General features: G+C 45.6%; 1 protein-coding gene and 1 pseudogene across 2 annotated transcripts in view; one reads left to right on the top strand and one right to left on the bottom strand.

Moving 5' to 3' along the window:
* The window catches only part of HERC6 (HECT and RLD domain containing E3 ubiquitin protein ligase family member 6), a 69,008-nt gene that overhangs the window by 15,541 nt on the left and 36,150 nt on the right, over positions 1 to 17,317 (top strand). For both annotated transcript variants that reach the window (XM_059665681.1, XM_059665675.1), the window contains exons 6-10: positions 4,548 to 4,675; positions 6,521 to 6,657; positions 7,235 to 7,302; positions 12,768 to 12,889; positions 14,123 to 14,182. In XM_059665681.1, the coding sequence (XP_059521664.1) occupies positions 4,548 to 4,675; positions 6,521 to 6,657; positions 7,235 to 7,302; positions 12,768 to 12,889; positions 14,123 to 14,182 (515 nt within the window). The remainder of the gene's footprint in view (positions 1 to 4,547; positions 4,676 to 6,520; positions 6,658 to 7,234; positions 7,303 to 12,767; positions 12,890 to 14,122; positions 14,183 to 17,317) is intronic.
* On the bottom strand, positions 16,714 to 16,796 carry LOC132223301 (U4 spliceosomal RNA; annotated as a pseudogene).

Here is a 17,317-nt window from a genome sequence, read left to right as displayed (position 1 = left end):
TTTAGTAAAATAGCAGGATATAAAATTAATATTCAGAAAGTGGTTGCATTTTTATACACCAGTATTGAGCTTTGTAAGAAAAAGAAATTAAGAAAACAATTACAGCCCTAGCCAGTTTGGCTCAGTGGATAGAGCGTTGGCCTGTGGACTGACGGGGTCCCGGGTTTGATTCCAGTCAAGGACACATGCCTGGATTTCGGGCTTGATCCCCAATAAGGGGCATGCAGGAGGCAGCTAATCAATGATTCTCTCTAATCATTGATGTTTCTATCTCTCTCTCCCTCTCCCTTCCCCTCTGAAATCAATAAAAATGTATTTTTAAAAAAGAAAACAATTGCATCAAAAAAATACAGTGGGGCCTTGAGTTACAAGTGTCCCGACTAACGAGTTTTTCAAGATACGAGCCGTCTCTCGGCCAATTTTTTGCTTTGAGTTGCGAGCTAAAATTCGGGTTAGGAGCCAGCTTCAGATATCCCATCGCTAGTAGGTGCAGCGAACGTCACAGTGAACACCACAACATCAGCCCAGCATCACGTGTCTCACTCGTTCACTTTAATGATTTGACATACGAGTAATTTGAGTTACGAGCTCTGTCACGGAACGAATTAAACTCGTAAGTCAAAGCCCCACTGTATCTAAGAATAAATTTAACCAAAGAGTTGTAAAAGACCTGTACTCAGGAAACTATAAGACACTGAAGAAAGCAATTGAAGAAGATACAAACAAATGGAAGGATATACTGTGCTAATGGATATGGGGAATTAACATCATTAAAATGTCCTTATTACTCAAGGCAATTTACAGATTCAATGTAATCTGTGTCGGAATACCAATGGCATTTTTTACAGAACTAGAACAAATAACCTTAAAATTTATAAAGAACCATAAAAGACTTTGAATAGCCAAAACAATCTTGAGAAAGAAGAAGAAAGTTGCAAGTATCACGCCACCTGATATTAAACTATACTGCAAAGCTATAGTAATCAAAACAGCATGGTACTGGCATAAAAATAGGCATATAGATCAATGGAACAGAATAGAGAGCCTAAAAATAAACCCACATCTATATAGTCAATTAATCTAAAGAAGCCAAGAATGTACAAGATAGTTTCTTCGATAAATGGTGTTTGGGGAAACTGGACAGATACATGCAAAAAATAATAAAACTAGAACATTTTCTTAAACTGTATACAAAAATAAACACAAAATGGATTGAAGATTTAAATGTAAGATCTGAAACCACAAAATTCCTAGAAGAATGCATGGTAGGGGGTGCTTTCTTCAGCTTATTGCATGAAGAAGTCACACTAATCCAAGTTAAAAGCAGACACCAGTTGGTTACATTATGCAGGTGGTGAGGTTTTTAAACTTGTGACAAGGGCCTCTGGCCGGATAGCTCAGTTGGTTAGAGCATCATCCCGATACACCAAGGTTTCAGGTTCAATCCCCGGTCAGAAGAAATCTAACTAATTTGATTAGCGAGAATCAATCAATGAGTGCATAAATAAGTGGAACAACAAGTCAATGTTTTTCTCTCAAACCCTCCTTCCCCCCGCTCTTTCTCTCTCTCAAATCAATTTTACAATTAAACTTGTGAAAAGGGTTGCAAGGAAATTCTCACTTAAGCTTCAGTGAGCCACTAGCACTTAAAACTCATGAACCTTCAGCTGGTCATCCTTAGCCAGTCCAGTCTCTGCGAGGAACTGGCATATGTTCTTGTACTGGTCCTCCAGTACTTATTACTTATCTGTATCCTGGATGCTCAATTACAGTAATATTGCCGACAAATTTCTTCTTAAACACCTTCACTAGTTTCTTTTTATCGTAATCATCAGTGATCCCTTGGACAGTAGTAAGGGTCTTCCTGCTGTTTCTCTGTTGAATTCTTATCTACATTAATAAAAGAGAAAAATGGTAATTGGCGTACGGCGATACCGTTTTCATTGGCTAATCAGGGCTATATGCAAATTAACTGCCAACTATGATTGGCAGTTAACTGCCAACAAGATGGTGGTTAATTTGCATATGTAGGCACAATGCAGGGAGGTGAAAGGGAAAGTAGGAAGAAGCCCCCTGCCACTGACAGTGATCGGAAACCCAGCGGGGAGCTAAGAGCTGGGGGGCAGGGCAAAGGCGGCCCTGGGGCGGCCCCCCAGCCATGATCGGAGAATCAGGCACCTTTGCCGCCCTGGCCAGTGATAGCAGGAAGTAGGGGTGGAGCCAGCGATGGGAGCTGGACACGGTCGAAGCTGGCAGTCCCGGGAGCTAGGGGTCCCTTGCCTGGGCCTAAAGCGGAGCCCACGATCGCGGGGCCGCTGCAGCTGCGGGTCCCCGCTGCCCGAGCCGGACGCCTCGGCCAGAGGCGTTAGGCCTGGGCAGGGGCGGAGCCTGCAACCGCGGGGAGCTGGGGGTCCCCTGCCAAGGCCTGACACCTCTGCCGGAGGCCTCAGGCCTGGTCAAGGGGCCGATCCGGTGATTGGTGATCGGAGGGTGATGAGGGTCAACTCCTCTGGCCGAGGCATCAGGCCTGGGCGGGGGGCTGAGCCGGGGATTAGGGGGATATGATGGTCCCCTTGCCCAGGCCTGAAGCCTGGGTCAGAGGTGTCAGGCTTGGGCGGGGGGTGGAGCAAGCGATCAGAGGGAGATGGGGGTCCCCTACCCAGGCATGATTCCTGGGCCAGAGGCCTCAGGCTTGGGCGGGGGCCAGAGCCAGTGATCGGGGGGAGATGGGGGTCCCCTGTCCAAGCCTGACACCTCTGGCGGAGGCGTCAGGCCTGGGCAAGGGGCCGATCAGGCAATTGGATGGTGATGGGGGTCTACGCCTCTGGCCGAGGCATCAGGCCTGGGCTGGGGGCAGAACCAGTGATGGGGGGAAATGAGGGTCCCCTGCCTAGGCCTGACGCCTCGGACAGAGGCGTCAGGCCTGGGCAAGGGGCCGATCCTGCGATTGGAGGGTGATGGGGGTCAACGCCTGAGGGCTCCCAGTATGTGAGAGGGGGCAGGCTGGGCTGAGGGACACTCCCCCCACACACACACCCAGTGCACGAATTTCGTGCACCGGGCCCCTAGTATGGACATAATCCTCTGTGCCAGCAGGAAGCAGATATTCGCCCTTACTTACATCAGCAAAGGGGCTGAAAGAGTGGAGGCTCTGGATAGCAAATACCTAATATGATCTCTTTTCCTGGGGGTGGGGGAAGCAGGAGTTGGGGACTGGGTGAAAAAGGTGAAGGGATTAAGAAGTTATAAAATTAGTTTTAATTGCCAGTTATAAAAATAGTCATGGGAATATAAAGTACAGTATAGGGCAGGGGTGGGCAAACTTTTTGACTCGAGGGCCACAATGGGTTCTTAAACTGGACCGGAGGGCCGGAACAAAAGCATGGATGGAGTGTTTGTGTGAACTAATATAAATTCAAAGTAAACATCATTACATAAAAGGGTACGGTCTTTTTTTTTTTTTTTAGTTTTATTCATTTCAAACAGGCCGGATCCGGCCTGCGGGCCGTAGTTTGCCTACCGCTGGGATAGGGTATATAATCAATAATATTTTGTGTATGGTGTCAGATGGGTAGTAGACTTACTGGGGTGATCACTTCATAAGGTATATAAATGTCTAATCATATGTTGTACACCTGAAGTGAAAATAATATTGTATGTCTACTGTAATTGAAAAATAAAATTAAAAAATAATCCTTTTGAAAAGAGATTATTTCCAGAAGAATGCACAAATAAATAAAGCAATCCCATACTAAATGTTAGTGTAATTTTTGAACCAATTAATTTGTCCATCCATTCATTGTACAAACATGTATTAAATGCCTAATTCTTAAGGGAGTACCAATGATATTTTATGTTTAATGTGTTAACTCTATATTCACTATTAGAAATAGTAAATATAGACCCTTCCTCCTTATATAGAGCTTACTAGAGGCTCGGTGCATGAATTCGTGTACAGATGCCGTCCCTTGGGATGGCCTGCGGGGATTGGGCCCCAGCTCGTGCCCCCAGCCTCGCAACCCGGCCATGGCCTAGCGCCACCCCCTCACCTGCTCCACCATCCTGCCTGCGAGAGGATCAATTGGGGCCAGGCCCCCCCACCCAGCTCCCTCATCACCTAGGAGCCAGGGGGTGGCCCCGCCCCCCTCCACTGGTCACCGTCTGTGGGGCAATCGGCAGGGCAATTAGATCCCTGCTCACACCTGCCTTGGCCTGGCACCACCCACTCACCTGGTCCACTATCCTGCCATGGTCCCACTCTCATCGGGGCCCATTGGTGCCAGCAGTGCCTCCACTGCTGCCCAATGCCAGCGCCACATTGTCGATGCCCGCCACGTTCTGCACCACCCCCTGGTGGTCAGCACACATCATAGCAAGCAGTTGAACTCCTGGTCAAACTCCTGGTCAAACAATTTGCACATTAGGCTTTTATGATATAGGATATTTCACATAGTGCTCTCATATACCTCTGTTATGATACGTAATCTTTAACTTTTTAATTACTTTTTTTTACCTGAAATTAGTTTGATTTCAACTTTTTTAAACAGAATGGGAAAGTGTTCACATTTGGAGACAATTGCTTTGGACAGCTGGGACACAGCCCCACTGCTAAGAAGAGTGGTCCACAAGAAGTGGAAAGAATTGATGGCCTAGTTTCACAGATAGATTGCGGAAGGTAATAAGCTTCTTTCTTTCTTTCTTTTGTTTGTATATGTATGTATACACACACACACACACACACACACACACACACACACACACTAGAGGCCTGGTGCATGAAATTTCGTGCACTGGGGTGGGTGGGGGGGGGTCCTTCAGCCGGCCTGCACACTCTCGCAGTCTGGGACCCCTCCGGGGATGTCCGGGACCTCTTGCTCCTTACTGCCAGCCTACAGCAGAGGCAGGAGAGATTCCCACCACTGCCCCTACGCTCACCAGCCACGAGCCTGGCTTCTGACTGAGCAGCGCTCCGCCTGTGGGAGTGCACTGACCACCAGGGGCAGCTCCTGCGTTGAGTGTCTGCCCCCTGGTGGTCAGTGTGCATCATAGCAACCAGTCGTTCCACCGTTTGGTCGATTTGCATATTGGTGTTTTACTATATACTAGAGGCCCAGTGCACGAAATTTGTGCAAGGGGCTCGGCCCTCGCAGCCGTGGTGGCCGCCTCAGTCCTCACAGCCCCGGCTTCATCTAGAAGGTCGTCTGGAAGGATGTCTGGAAGGTCATTCAGCTGTCTGGTCTAATTAGCATATTATGCTTTTATTATTATAGACTAGAGGCCCAATGCACGAAATTTGTGCAAGAGTAGACCTTCCTACCCCTGGCTGCCGACACTGACTTCCCTCTGGCACCTGGGACCTGTGCTTCCCTCGCAGTTCCAGCTTCGTCCAGAAGGTCGTCCAGTCTAATTAGCATATTATACTTTTATTATTATAGAGAATATGACTTAGAAATGAGCCATATGACCCTGACCAGTGTGTCTCGGTTGGGTGTCGTCCTGTGCAAAAAGTTTGCCAGTTCAATTCTTGGTCAGGGCATATGTGGAGTTGTGGGCTCAGTCTCTGGTAGGGGGCATGCAGGAGGCAGCCAATCAATGTTTCTCTCTCACATCAATGTTTCTCTGTCTCTAAAAATCAAATAAAAATCTTTTAAAAATATTTTTATTGATTTCAGAGAGGAAAGGAGAGGGAGAGAGAGACAGAAACATCAGTGATGAGAGAGAACCATTGACCGGCTGCCTCCTGCACGCCCCCCGCTGGGGGTCAAGGCCGCAACCCAGGCATGTGCCCCCAACCAGAATTGAACCTAGGGCCCCTCAGTTCGCAGGCCAACACTCTATCCACTGAGCCAAACAGGCCAGGGCTCAAATAAAAATCTTAAATAAAATAAAAGCAAGAACTCATGTGGAATGTTATCAAAGCTTACAACCCTAAAATATGACAATTCTTTTTATAGATAATTTTCTTTTCTGAAATTTACTTTTTTCAAATATAGGTTAATTTTTTAATTATTTTCTTTTTCACCCTTGGCATTTACTTAATAGGGATTATTTTGAAGTTTACTGTGTAGAGACCACCTAACTAGGTGCTGGAGGGTGGGGAGTGGGTGTATAACAAAAACAGTGTACTTGGTAATCTCATGCTCATGCATGTAGAAGATGAAGAATATTTGCATGTATATTCAGAGTTTTGCATAAACTAGTTATGAGGACACTTTGAGTATCATTTACCTACTAGTAATTCCTAAAATAAAACACTTGCATTTTAAACACAAACTATAGAAACCATAGTAAAGATCCATCAATTATATTCTATGTTTAAGGTTAGTAATGTTCACCTACCATTTGTTTAGCCACATCATTTGGTACCCTCTAACACTGACATTGTGATAAGGGATCTGTGTACTTAGAGTGAGATAAATCTGTGTGTGTGTGTGTGTGTGTGTGTGTGTGTAAGAGACATCATCTTTCTCAGAAAGTATGAGTATCCTGATCTTCACTGTATGTATTCTCTCTCCTGCAGTTTCCACACCCTTGCGTATGTCTACACCACTCGTAGGGTGGTGTCTTTTGGTCATGGATCAAGTTGCACAACCAGCCCACCTCATCCGGAGGCCCAAACGGAAAACTCTGACATTAGCTGCCTGATTTCTGCTGATGGTATAAGTGGTCCCACTCACTCATGATTTTCTGTTAATTGATTTCACTGAGGAAAATTATGATTCAGCTTCTTCTCAAAGGAGTGCACAGAACTATGGTTCATCTAGTGCTATTATTATTTTTGTTTGTTTTAGTGCTATTATTTTTCATTTGTGCAATATGCATTTTTCTTATGTAGGGATTCCTGGAGTATTTGATAACCTTTTCTAAAGGTTAGGTAATACAAAAGAAGATCCCAAATCAGTTACTTAAGCATCAGAGCAATACACTTTTACTATATATTTAATCAAACCTCTTATAAAGCACATTAGCCTGGCTTCATGACCCAAATGCATGAAAAATTAAATTTTCGACCAAGTGAACATATGACATGCAACCTGTTCAAAATTAATCTTTTCTGCCGTTTGTAGTCAAAATTCATTCAGAAGATTATAAATTACCTTTATGGAAGTCAATTTAGCTTGGTAATAATCAGATTTTTTAAAGACTATTTTTAAGAGACGTTTTAGATTTACACCAAAAGATTTATTTTTTTACTTATAAAAGCAATAAGCATGGATTTATCACTTTCTTTTAGACCTTGTGGGTGTTCAGGTCAAACACATTTTTGCTGGAACATATGCCAACTTTGTGACAACTTATCAGGTATCTATTAATGTTTCTTTAACATCATTTTTCCCTCTAGATTTCAAAGCAGAATTGTATCATTTGTATATATTCAAATTTCTTAGAACGCTTTTTAAAAATATTATGTAATTCTCACTTCCTCATCTGGCTTCCTAACAATGAGACCACCCCCAAATGCATTGCTTTCCCACTAACTAATCCGAGTACTCCAAGTGGATCAACACATTTAATCTTCATATCAACTCCAGTTGGCATTGTTTTCCTCCACGTTACAGATGAAAACAACTGAGTCTCAGAGAGGTGGATTCGCCCAAAGTTGCACTGCTAAGGAGTGGCAGAGCTGGATTCCAACCCAGGCCATCCAACCAACTTCAGAGCTCACACCACTGTCCACCATGCCAGTGCCTTCCTAACTGTTAACAGAGAGGATTTTTATTATTTTACTAGAGGCCCGGTGCACAAAAATTTGTGCACTCGGGGGGGGAGGGGGGGTCTCTCAGCCCGGCCTGTGCCCTCTCGCAGTGTGGGACCCCTCGGGAGATAACGACCTGCTGGCTTAGGCCTGCTCCCGGGTGGCAGAGGGCAGGCCCAATCCCTAGGTGCAGCCCCTGGTCGGGCTCAGAGCAGGGCTGATTGGGGAGTTGGGGCGCCGCCCCCTGTCACACTCAAGGCAGGGTCGATGGGGAGGTTGTGGAGCAACCCCCTGTCACACACAGAGCAGGGCCCATCAGGGGGGTTGGGGCTCTGTACCCTGTCACGCACAGAGCAGGGCCCATCAGGGGGGTTGGGGCTCTGTACCCTGTCACGCACAGAGCAGGGCCCATCAGGGGGTTGGGGTGCTGCCCTCTATCACCCACAGAGCAGGGCGGATCAGGGGGTTGGGGCGCCGCCACTCTCACACTCAGGGCAGGGCTCTACCCCGTCACACACAGAGCAGGGCCCGTGGGGGGGGGGAGCTCCCCCCTATCAGGCACAGAGCAGGGTGGATAGGGAGGTTGTGGCCCCGCCCCCTGTCACACACAGAGCCGCAGGGTGATCAGGGGGTTTGGGTGCTGCCCCCTGTCACGCTGATTCCAGTGCCGGGAGGCCTCACGGCTCCGCTGATCCCGGTGCTGGGAGGCATATTACCCTTTTACTATATAGGATTGAGGCCTGGTGCATGGGTGGGGCTGGCTGGTTTGCCCTGAAGGGTGTCCTGGATCAGGGTGGGGGTCCCCACTGGGGTGCCTGGCCAGTCTGGGTGAGGGGCTGAGGGCTGTTTTCAGGCTGGGGGTGACTGAACTCCCAAACGCTCCTTTTTTCCTTTTTTTTTTTTTTTTTTTTTTTTAATTCTGGGCCAGCTTTAGCTTGAGGCTTGGCTCCAGCTCTTAGGCCTCTGGCTGAAAGTAGGTTTCTGGCCTTTGCTTACAATGTTGCCAATCTGCTGGCTGAAGTTGGGCGTATTTGTTACAGAGTTTCTTAAACTGCCGGCTCAGAGGCAGTGGCAGGCGGGGAACGCTGGTTTCCTCCGTCACTGAGGCAACCAAGCCTCATGTTAGTTTCAAGCTGCCTGGCTGCCGGCCGCCATCTTGGCTGACAGTTAATTTGCATATCTCGCTGATTAGCCAATGGGAAGGGTAGCGGTCGTACGCCAATTACCATGTTTCTCTTTTATTAGATAGGATTTCCAGATGATTCTAAAATGTTTTGTGTGGAGACAAGCATACATAGTTATTTTTCTAACTTGTACTTTTCTCTATTATCAGGGATTTTTTTTGTTTGTTTGTTTTTTGTTTGTTTTTAAATATATTTTATTGATTTTTTACAGAGAGGAAGGGAGAGAGATAGAGTCAGAAACATCGATGAGAGAGAAACATCGACCAGCCGCCTCCTGCACATCCCCCACCGGGGGTGTGCCCGCAACCCAGGTACATGCCCTTGACCGGAATCGAACCTGGGACCTTTCAGTCCGCAGGCCGACCGCTCTATCCACTGAGCCAAACCGGTTTCGGCAAGGGATGTTTTAAACTTGACATCCATATAGACTCTTACTATGTTGCCTGGGGCAGAAAATGGTGACAGGCAAAGGTTTCTGTGTTGCTGGGCTAATCAGGAGATTGTTCTTGGTTGCTCTGTCATAGCCATTCAATAAGCCAGTCAACAAACACCTCCTGTGTCTCTGGCTCAGCTCTTAGCACTTGAGATGAAAGTGAATAATACAAGGATTCTATTATTTGTATCCTAAAAGGTTGCCCTCACTCATGGTGTTTGGATTCTACAGAAAAGGAAAGATAATAAACATAGAAATGCAAAATAAGGTTTTGTTAGAGAGTGAGAGGTGCTCCGAAGAAAAACAAACGGGTCTTTTGAGGTGGGCTTCTTTAGAAATGTCAGTCAGAGAAGGCCTGGCAGAGGCGGTGACATTTGAGCAGCTTAGAAACAGAGAAAGCATTTCAGGTAGAGGGAACGACGGGTAGAAAGCCCTGGTGCACGAACACATTTACCTCTGTGAGGAACAGAAAGAAAGCCGGCCAGACAGAGCTTGGTAGGAAAGGATAAAGAATCATCTGAGATGGAGCCGGGGACGTAAGGCAAGGTCCGTTATGTGAGGAGGGGCCAATCTGAAATGTCCTTGGAGAGGTGATCCGGAGTTCAGTTGGATGTCTGAATCTGGAGCTCAGGGAGGATGTCAGCGCTAGGATATAAACATGGGATCAAACTCTAGATGGGATCTAAGCCAGGGGCCTGGGTAAAAGGTCACCTAGAGGGAAAGTAAAAATGAAGAGAAGGGAACACCATCCAGGTTGGAGGGATTTCTCCATTTAGAAATCAGGCAGGGAGGAGGAGCCAGGAGAAGAGCCTGAGAAGGACCAGTTTCTGAGGTAGCAGAGAACCAGGGAGGGTGCCTCATCACGCCACAAGAAGAAACTGGTTCTGGAAGGAGGAAGTGGCCAATTCCGTCACATCCTGCTGAGAGGTGAAGTAAGATGAACACAGAGTTTGTTTTTGCTGTTAAGACTGAGTCGTCTGGCAGGGGGCAGGGAGTTGATGACACCTGACTTAGTGGGAGAGACAGAGAATAGGAGGGGAGCCAGTAGAAACCACCATGGCTATGACAAGTGCGAGTTTTGTTGTGAAGGGGAATAGAGAACTGTGGAGGGTTTTGCTATTGTCTAGAGAGGTGATCTTAAGGTATGTTTGTGCGCCAGTGAGAAAGAATGATCCATTTCATATGGAGAAAGTAATGCATGAGAAAGAGTGAATAATTGTCATAAATGCAGCAAGACATGCATGGAGAGGGCGGCTGCTACTGCCATACAGTGGGTAGAGGCCAGGGATGCTGCTCAACATCCTACAGTGCACGAAACGGCCCCTCACAGCAAAGAATTAGCTGACTCAGAATGTCAGAAGCATCGGTTTAGAAACCCTGGTGGAGGGCATGAGTGGCTGAGGTGGAGCAGAGGAAAAGACTGGAGATGAGATCAAGAATTGAGAGATCAAGGTGGGAAATACATTGTGTTAATTCTGAAGTTGCCAAGAATGACAGGAAGAAAAATGACAGGCGCGGTGGTCCTGAGGAAGACAGTCAGCAAGATGCCAGAGTTGTCAATGATTGAAGGGTAGTGACTAGGACACTGGGAGATGATTGTAGAAGAAAGGGAGGCAGAGGATACAGTCTGATGTCATGTCCTTCAGAGGAGCCGGGATTTTGAAGTAGGAAGTGGAAGGAATGGTAAGTAGGTGCCTGTAGGGAGCAGGTTATTATCCCAAGGTTCCTGTGATATAAAAGGGGGAAAAAGCCTCCTCAGGATTGAACTGCAGGACTCAGATAAAGAAGCTGGAGGGAACTTTAGGAATCGGTTACACATCTTCTTCAAAGGTCTTTATTTAAGCACTAGAGGCCCAGCCTGCACCCTCTCCAATCTGGGACCCCTTGGGGGATGTCTGACTGCTGGTTTAGGCCAGATCCCACAATCCGGGACTGTTGGCTCCTAACCACTCACCTGCCTAATTGCCCCCTAACCACTCCCCTGCCACCCGATGGCCCCCAACTATCCTCCCCTGCTAGCCCAATCGCACCCAACTGCCCTCCCCTGCAGGCCTGGTCGCCCCCAACTGCCCTCCCCTGCCAGCCTGATTGCCCACAACTTCCCTCCCCTGCTGGCCTGATCGCCCACAACTTCCCTCCCCTGCCGGCCATCTTGTGGTGACATGAGGGCATCGTGCGAGGGCACGAGGGCTACCTAGGCTTTTATTAGTATAGATTAAACAAAAGTGACCAACATTTCCTGACTCATTACAAGTTCAGTGGAGGCCAAGGTATAGTATGGAACAGAGTACTAGTGTATTTGGAATTCTATGTTATAAGACTGATTTTTCTTTCCAGACAGTGATTTCTGACACGTCTGGCTGAGCCATTTGGTTTCAAGTATTGTATAGAACCACGGTTCTCAAAGTGTGGTCCCCAAACCAGCAGCATCAGCATCGCCTGGGAACTCACCAGGTGCACATTCTTGGCTCCACCCCTGACCTACTGAACCAGAAACTGTGGGGATGGGCCCAGCAGTCTATGCTTTAACAAGATCACCAGGCGATTCTGCTGCATGCTGAAGTTTAAAAACTGTTGATATAAAAGTAAAAATCTGTGTCTTATTAAAGAGGAGAAAGAAACTAGTATTCATTAAGTACCTACTATAATATAAAGCTTTGTATACCTAATAATAAGATCCAAGGGATCTAGGTATTGGGTCTTATTATCTCATTTTTTATTGTGGTAATAATAATATATGTACATATATTACAAAATTTGCTATTTTAACCAATTTTAAGTGAACAGTTCAGTAGCATTAATTGCATTCCAATGTTGTAGAATGCAACTATCAACACTATCCATCTCCAAAACTTTTTCATCACTCCAAACAAAATCTGTAAACATTAAATATTAACTCCCCATTCCCTCATTACTCCCATCCCCAGGTAACCCCTAATCTACTTTTTGTGTATAATTTGCCTACTTCATATAAGTGGAATCATACAATATTTGTCCTTTCGTATCTGGCATATTTCACTTAGCATGTTTTCAATGTTCATCCATGTTGTAGCATGTATCAGAATTTCACTTCTTTTCATGGTTGAATAATTCACTGCATGTATATACAGCATTCATCTGTTGATGCTGTTGGTGGACATGGGTTGTTTATGTCTTTTGGCTATTGCGAATAACGCTGCAATAATATTGGCCTACAAGTATCTGTTTGAGTTCCTGTTTTTAATATTTTGTATTATCCCATTTCTAAGTGCTAAATTAAGGCTCAGACCAAGCAAAGTAGCCAAAGCTAGGAACTGGACCAGACCAATCTGATGCCTTAGCTCCTCCCACCAAACCCCACTGCCTGAGAGGGCTGGTCCTATCTACAGCCTGTGCCATAAGCATTACGGGATTGCCTGTTACTCAGCACGTGTGTGTCTTTTCCTGATGGTTCTTTTATTTTTCTTCCTTGAAGGATACTGGTTCCACAAATGTTTCCAAGAAAACCTTGCCAGAAATAAGCCGAATTAACCAGTCCCGGGCAGAACAGTGGATGGCAATGACAAGTGGAAGTAATGAACGTGAAGCGACTAAGAGGTGGCTCTGTCCAATAATTATCTGACACTTTTATTTGGTTCTGGAGCCGTGGTCACTTTATCCTAGACCTAAGAATGAGGGTTTGGCTTTCTTGTGAAGGCACTTGCGTTTTAGCCTTGTCTTCTGCCACCTCTTAGTTTGAAGAAGTGATTGATTTATTCATTGATTCATTGTAGACTTAACAGATGTATTCGGGGGGCGGGGGGGGAGTAGGTTTATAGTTGCTCGTATCGAAAATTAATACAATAATTAATAAATAATGCAAGAATGAACTCTATTTCATGAACTCATAACTATAAACCTACTTTTTCCCCACCCTATTGAGGAGGTACAATATCCCAGACACCTAGATAGGTGAGGGAGATGTAGGAGTGATTTTTCATGTCTTCACTAGAGGTCTGGTGCACAGATTCGTGCACCAGTGGGGGGTCCCTCGGCCTGGCCTGAGGGGATTGACTGAACCAGCAGTCCAACATCCCCCAAGGGATGTAGCAGTGCTCGAAGCAGCAGGTGGCCAGGAAGGAACCTGAGCCCAGGCCCTACTGCACCTGCCACCACTGCTCAGTAGACTCACTGCTGCTCCACTGTGGTCTCCCTTCTCTAGTCCTAGGGTGATACCGGTGCGCCCCTGACCAAAGAGCGGCCACAGGCTTATGCCCAGTCAGTCATGATGCAGGCCCTGATCCCAGTCCCAGTCCAGATGGGGGAGGGACGCACAGGGGGAGTGTCTGTGGGAGAGGCTTGCGCCTCTGCAGCTGCTCTTGCCAGCCATGAGCCGGGCATCTATTGGCCAGCTGAACGGTGCTCTCGCTGTGGGAGTGCACTGACCACCAGGGGGCAGCTCCTGCATTGAGTGTTTGCCCCCTGGTATCCAGTGCCATCATAGCTACCAGTCAACTGGTCAAATGGTCACTTAGGCTTAGATAGATAGATAGATAGATAGATAGATAGATAGATAGATAGATAGTTTATTCTATGAAGTTCCATTGTTAGTGTTCAGAAGGATGGATTTATTTAACTCTAGATTACTTGATCAAATCAGCTATGAAGGCTGTTGATAAGTTGTAGTAGTCACATGCACAAAGCATAACCAGCATTTGGAGGGCTCTTAGAAGAATCGTTATTTTCGTTAAAAATGATTCCACATCATCAATTATATATTTAGACATGAGATAAGAGGAGGCATGCTTCTCTGTATGTTACGACTTAACCCTTATGTTATTGCTTTTGCAGTGAAATTAGAATGATATTTTCATCTCCTGCTTGTCTGACTGCAAGTTTTTTAAGGAAAAGGTAATATTTATATGAGATTTACCTTCATTTAAAACGGTGGGGAATTTTTTAAATGAAGTCTTTTAAGTCAGTCATTTCAATTTGTGAATTTTGGTATCTATGAACAAAAAGTCCAACATAGAAAACTCCATGGGTTGTTACAGAATTCTTCCATTTTTTAAAGTAATTTTCTGTTAGACCACTATTAAGTTGTAATTCCTATTTCACATTGTTTACTTCCTCAACCCTGCCCTTCTCTGTTCTCTGACTGGGAGGAACGGTGTTTTTTTCTGGATCTTTGTTTCCATGAGTATTATCTCATTGCCTTTGTACTCCGAGGCCAAGGCTGTACTTGGCAGTTCTTATTGTGGTGGCATCAGTAAGGAAAACAGATCCTATTTATCTTTAACTAGTCTCTCTATTGCAGAGGGAAATCTAACTTCATATTTGGTTTGACACTTGGTCTGACCTAGTCGTTTAAACAATTCCTTTGTAACATACTCAATATTTGGTCTTCTATTTTTCCCCCTCCTTCTATGCTCAGCAGTACTGTGACTAAGAACCATGAAAAGATAACCTAGGCATTCTAAACATCTTAAGAGTTTACTTGAACAAATATTGATTCAAATGGGGTAGTGCGAAACAGGAGGTGATTAAGAGCGCTCTGCAAACAGGGAGCCAGGAGAAAGACTGACATAGAGAAAGTGCAGAAGCAAAGAAAGGAAATTATTTGATTGGCTATAGCTTTAAGCCTAGGCTGTTTGTGACTGCTTGTCCTTAGGTTTTGATTCCATAACTTTGAGGCATGTACAGGCTTAGATTTTGTTTCTTTACGTAGGCCTCCATGCCATTAGAGCCACCACAGTCCAATGGCTTTCTTGTTTAATTAAACAGTTTACAAAGGGAGGTGAAGGGGCCATAGCAACATGAAGGGACCCTTAGGCTGCCCTCTGCTTTCTCTGGAGGTGAGTGCCCTGGAGTCTGTTTGCAGCCAGTATAACTCATTCCAGTCCTGTACTGGGTCAGGTCCCAGGCCTCCCCTTGTTGAGTTGGCCTCAAGTTGGCTCATGGTTCAGAAGATACTGGGTGTACACATCTAACCCCCTCCTGGCCACTAGGTGGTGCTTGCTTAACCCCTGCTGCAGCTATTCCTTGCCCCTACACAACTCAGTTGTTCCATTGGTTCATTTTTTCGTTTTAATTTTTTCAATTACAGTTTACATTCAACATTATTTTGTACTATTGTCTCATTGGTTCTTAGCCCAGCTGCATTCTCAGCCACTCCAACAACTTCACCTGGGCACCAGAGCAGCCCAGGGCAGTTAACTGGCATGGCTTCCCCCTGGCAGCTCATGAGGCAGTATATTCCTAGAGCTCAAAAAAGCATTCCTGTTCATCTCTATGCATCCTGGACAAAGGTGGGAGAAGAGAAATCAGGACACTGCTTCTCTCTACTGTTCCTCCCATTCGCTTTCCTCCTCTTGCCGTCCTTCCAGGCTGAAAGTGAGGGACTCTGCCATACAGTGTATCTTCTTTCTTCCTTAACTCTAGTCTCTTCCACACTAAGAATATCTTTTTCTTTTCTAGTTCTTTTTTTCTTTAAGTGTATTGTTGACAGTATTACAGATGTCCCCTATTTTCCACTCCTTTGTCCCCCTCCACCCAGCCCCCACCCCACCCCAGGCCTTCCCTCACACTATTGTCTGTGTCCATGGGCTATGCATATATGCCTATATGTTCTTTGATTAAATGTGTCTCATTCCCTCCACCCCTCTGCCCTCTAAAATCAGTCATTCTGTTCCATTCATCCAGAGAGGGAACTCATGGACATGGACAACAGTGTTGTGATTATAGAGGGTGGGGCTTGGGCTGGGGGTGAGTGGAAGTGGAAGAGGCCATGGAGGGGATAAATGGTGATTGAAAAAATAAAATAAAAATTATATGTATATATAAAATTATACGTGTGTGTGTGTGTGTGTGTGTGTGTGTGTGTATAGCCTAATATGCAAATTGTCCCCTAGAGAGTTTGACCCAGAGACCAAGAGTTCGATTGCTCGCTATGACATGCACTGACCACCAGGGGGTGGCGTGAAACGAAGGAAGGCCCTGGCCGGCAGCCAGAAGGCCCCAATCAGCCCTGATCGCTGGCCAGGCCTAGGGACCCTACCCGTGCATGAATTTTGTGCACCAGGCCTCTAGTATATGTGTGTGTGTGTGTGTGTGTGTGTGTGTGTGTGTGTCTGTGTGTGTGTGTGTGTGTATATATAATTTTATTTTTGGTTATTGTTGTTGTTGTTAATCCTCACCCGAGGATATTTTTCCATTGATTTTTAGAGAGAGAGGAAGGGAAGGGGGAGAGACAGAGAAAGAAACATCGATGTGAGAGAGACACATCTGAGAGAGACACATTGATTGGTTGCTGTCTGCACAAGCCTGACCAGGGCCAGAGATCGAGCCTGAACCAGAAGTATGTGCTCTTGACCAGAATCTAACCTGGGACTCTTCAATTCGTGGGCTGACACTCTATCCACTGAGCAAAACTGACTAGGGCTATATATAAAATTTTTTTTTCAATTAGCAATAATCACACCTCAGATAAACCTCATTGGCTATGATACTGCCACTGCACAAAGCTATATATATAATTTTTTAAGTGGAAATGTAACCTCCCAGGAGTGATGAACCTCAAGTTCATCTTAAAATGTCTTAAAATGTCAAAGGCTGGCCCTAGCCAGTTTGGCTCAGTGGATAGAGTTTTGGCCTGTGGACTCAAGGGCCCCTGGTTCAATTCCAGTCAAGGGCACATGCCCGGGTTGCAGGCTCAATCCCCAGTAGGGGGTGTGCAAGAGGCAGCCAATCAATGATACTCATTGATGTTTCTATCTCTCCCTCTCCCTTCCTCTCTGAAATCAATAAAAATATATTTTAAAAAATAAAATAAAAAAGATGTCAAAGGCTGAAAAGAATATACTTTACAATCCTTTAATACTTGCATGATATTTTAGCCCTTTGGTTACTATTGGTTTGTTAATCCAACAAGTATAAAGTATTTATTGATAGAACATAAAGACAAACTGTTTGGCAGAATGCACACTCCTCAAATATCATCAACACAGCCCAGGGTGGCAGGACACCTTTACAGGGCTTTAGCCACAA

Source organism: Myotis daubentonii, chromosome 1, assembly GCF_963259705.1.
Source record: "Myotis daubentonii chromosome 1, mMyoDau2.1, whole genome shotgun sequence".
Classification (NCBI taxonomy): Eukaryota; Metazoa; Chordata; class Mammalia; order Chiroptera; family Vespertilionidae; genus Myotis; species Myotis daubentonii.
The sequence above is the reverse complement of the archived record's forward strand: the minus strand, read 5'-3'. Positions and strand labels throughout refer to the sequence as shown.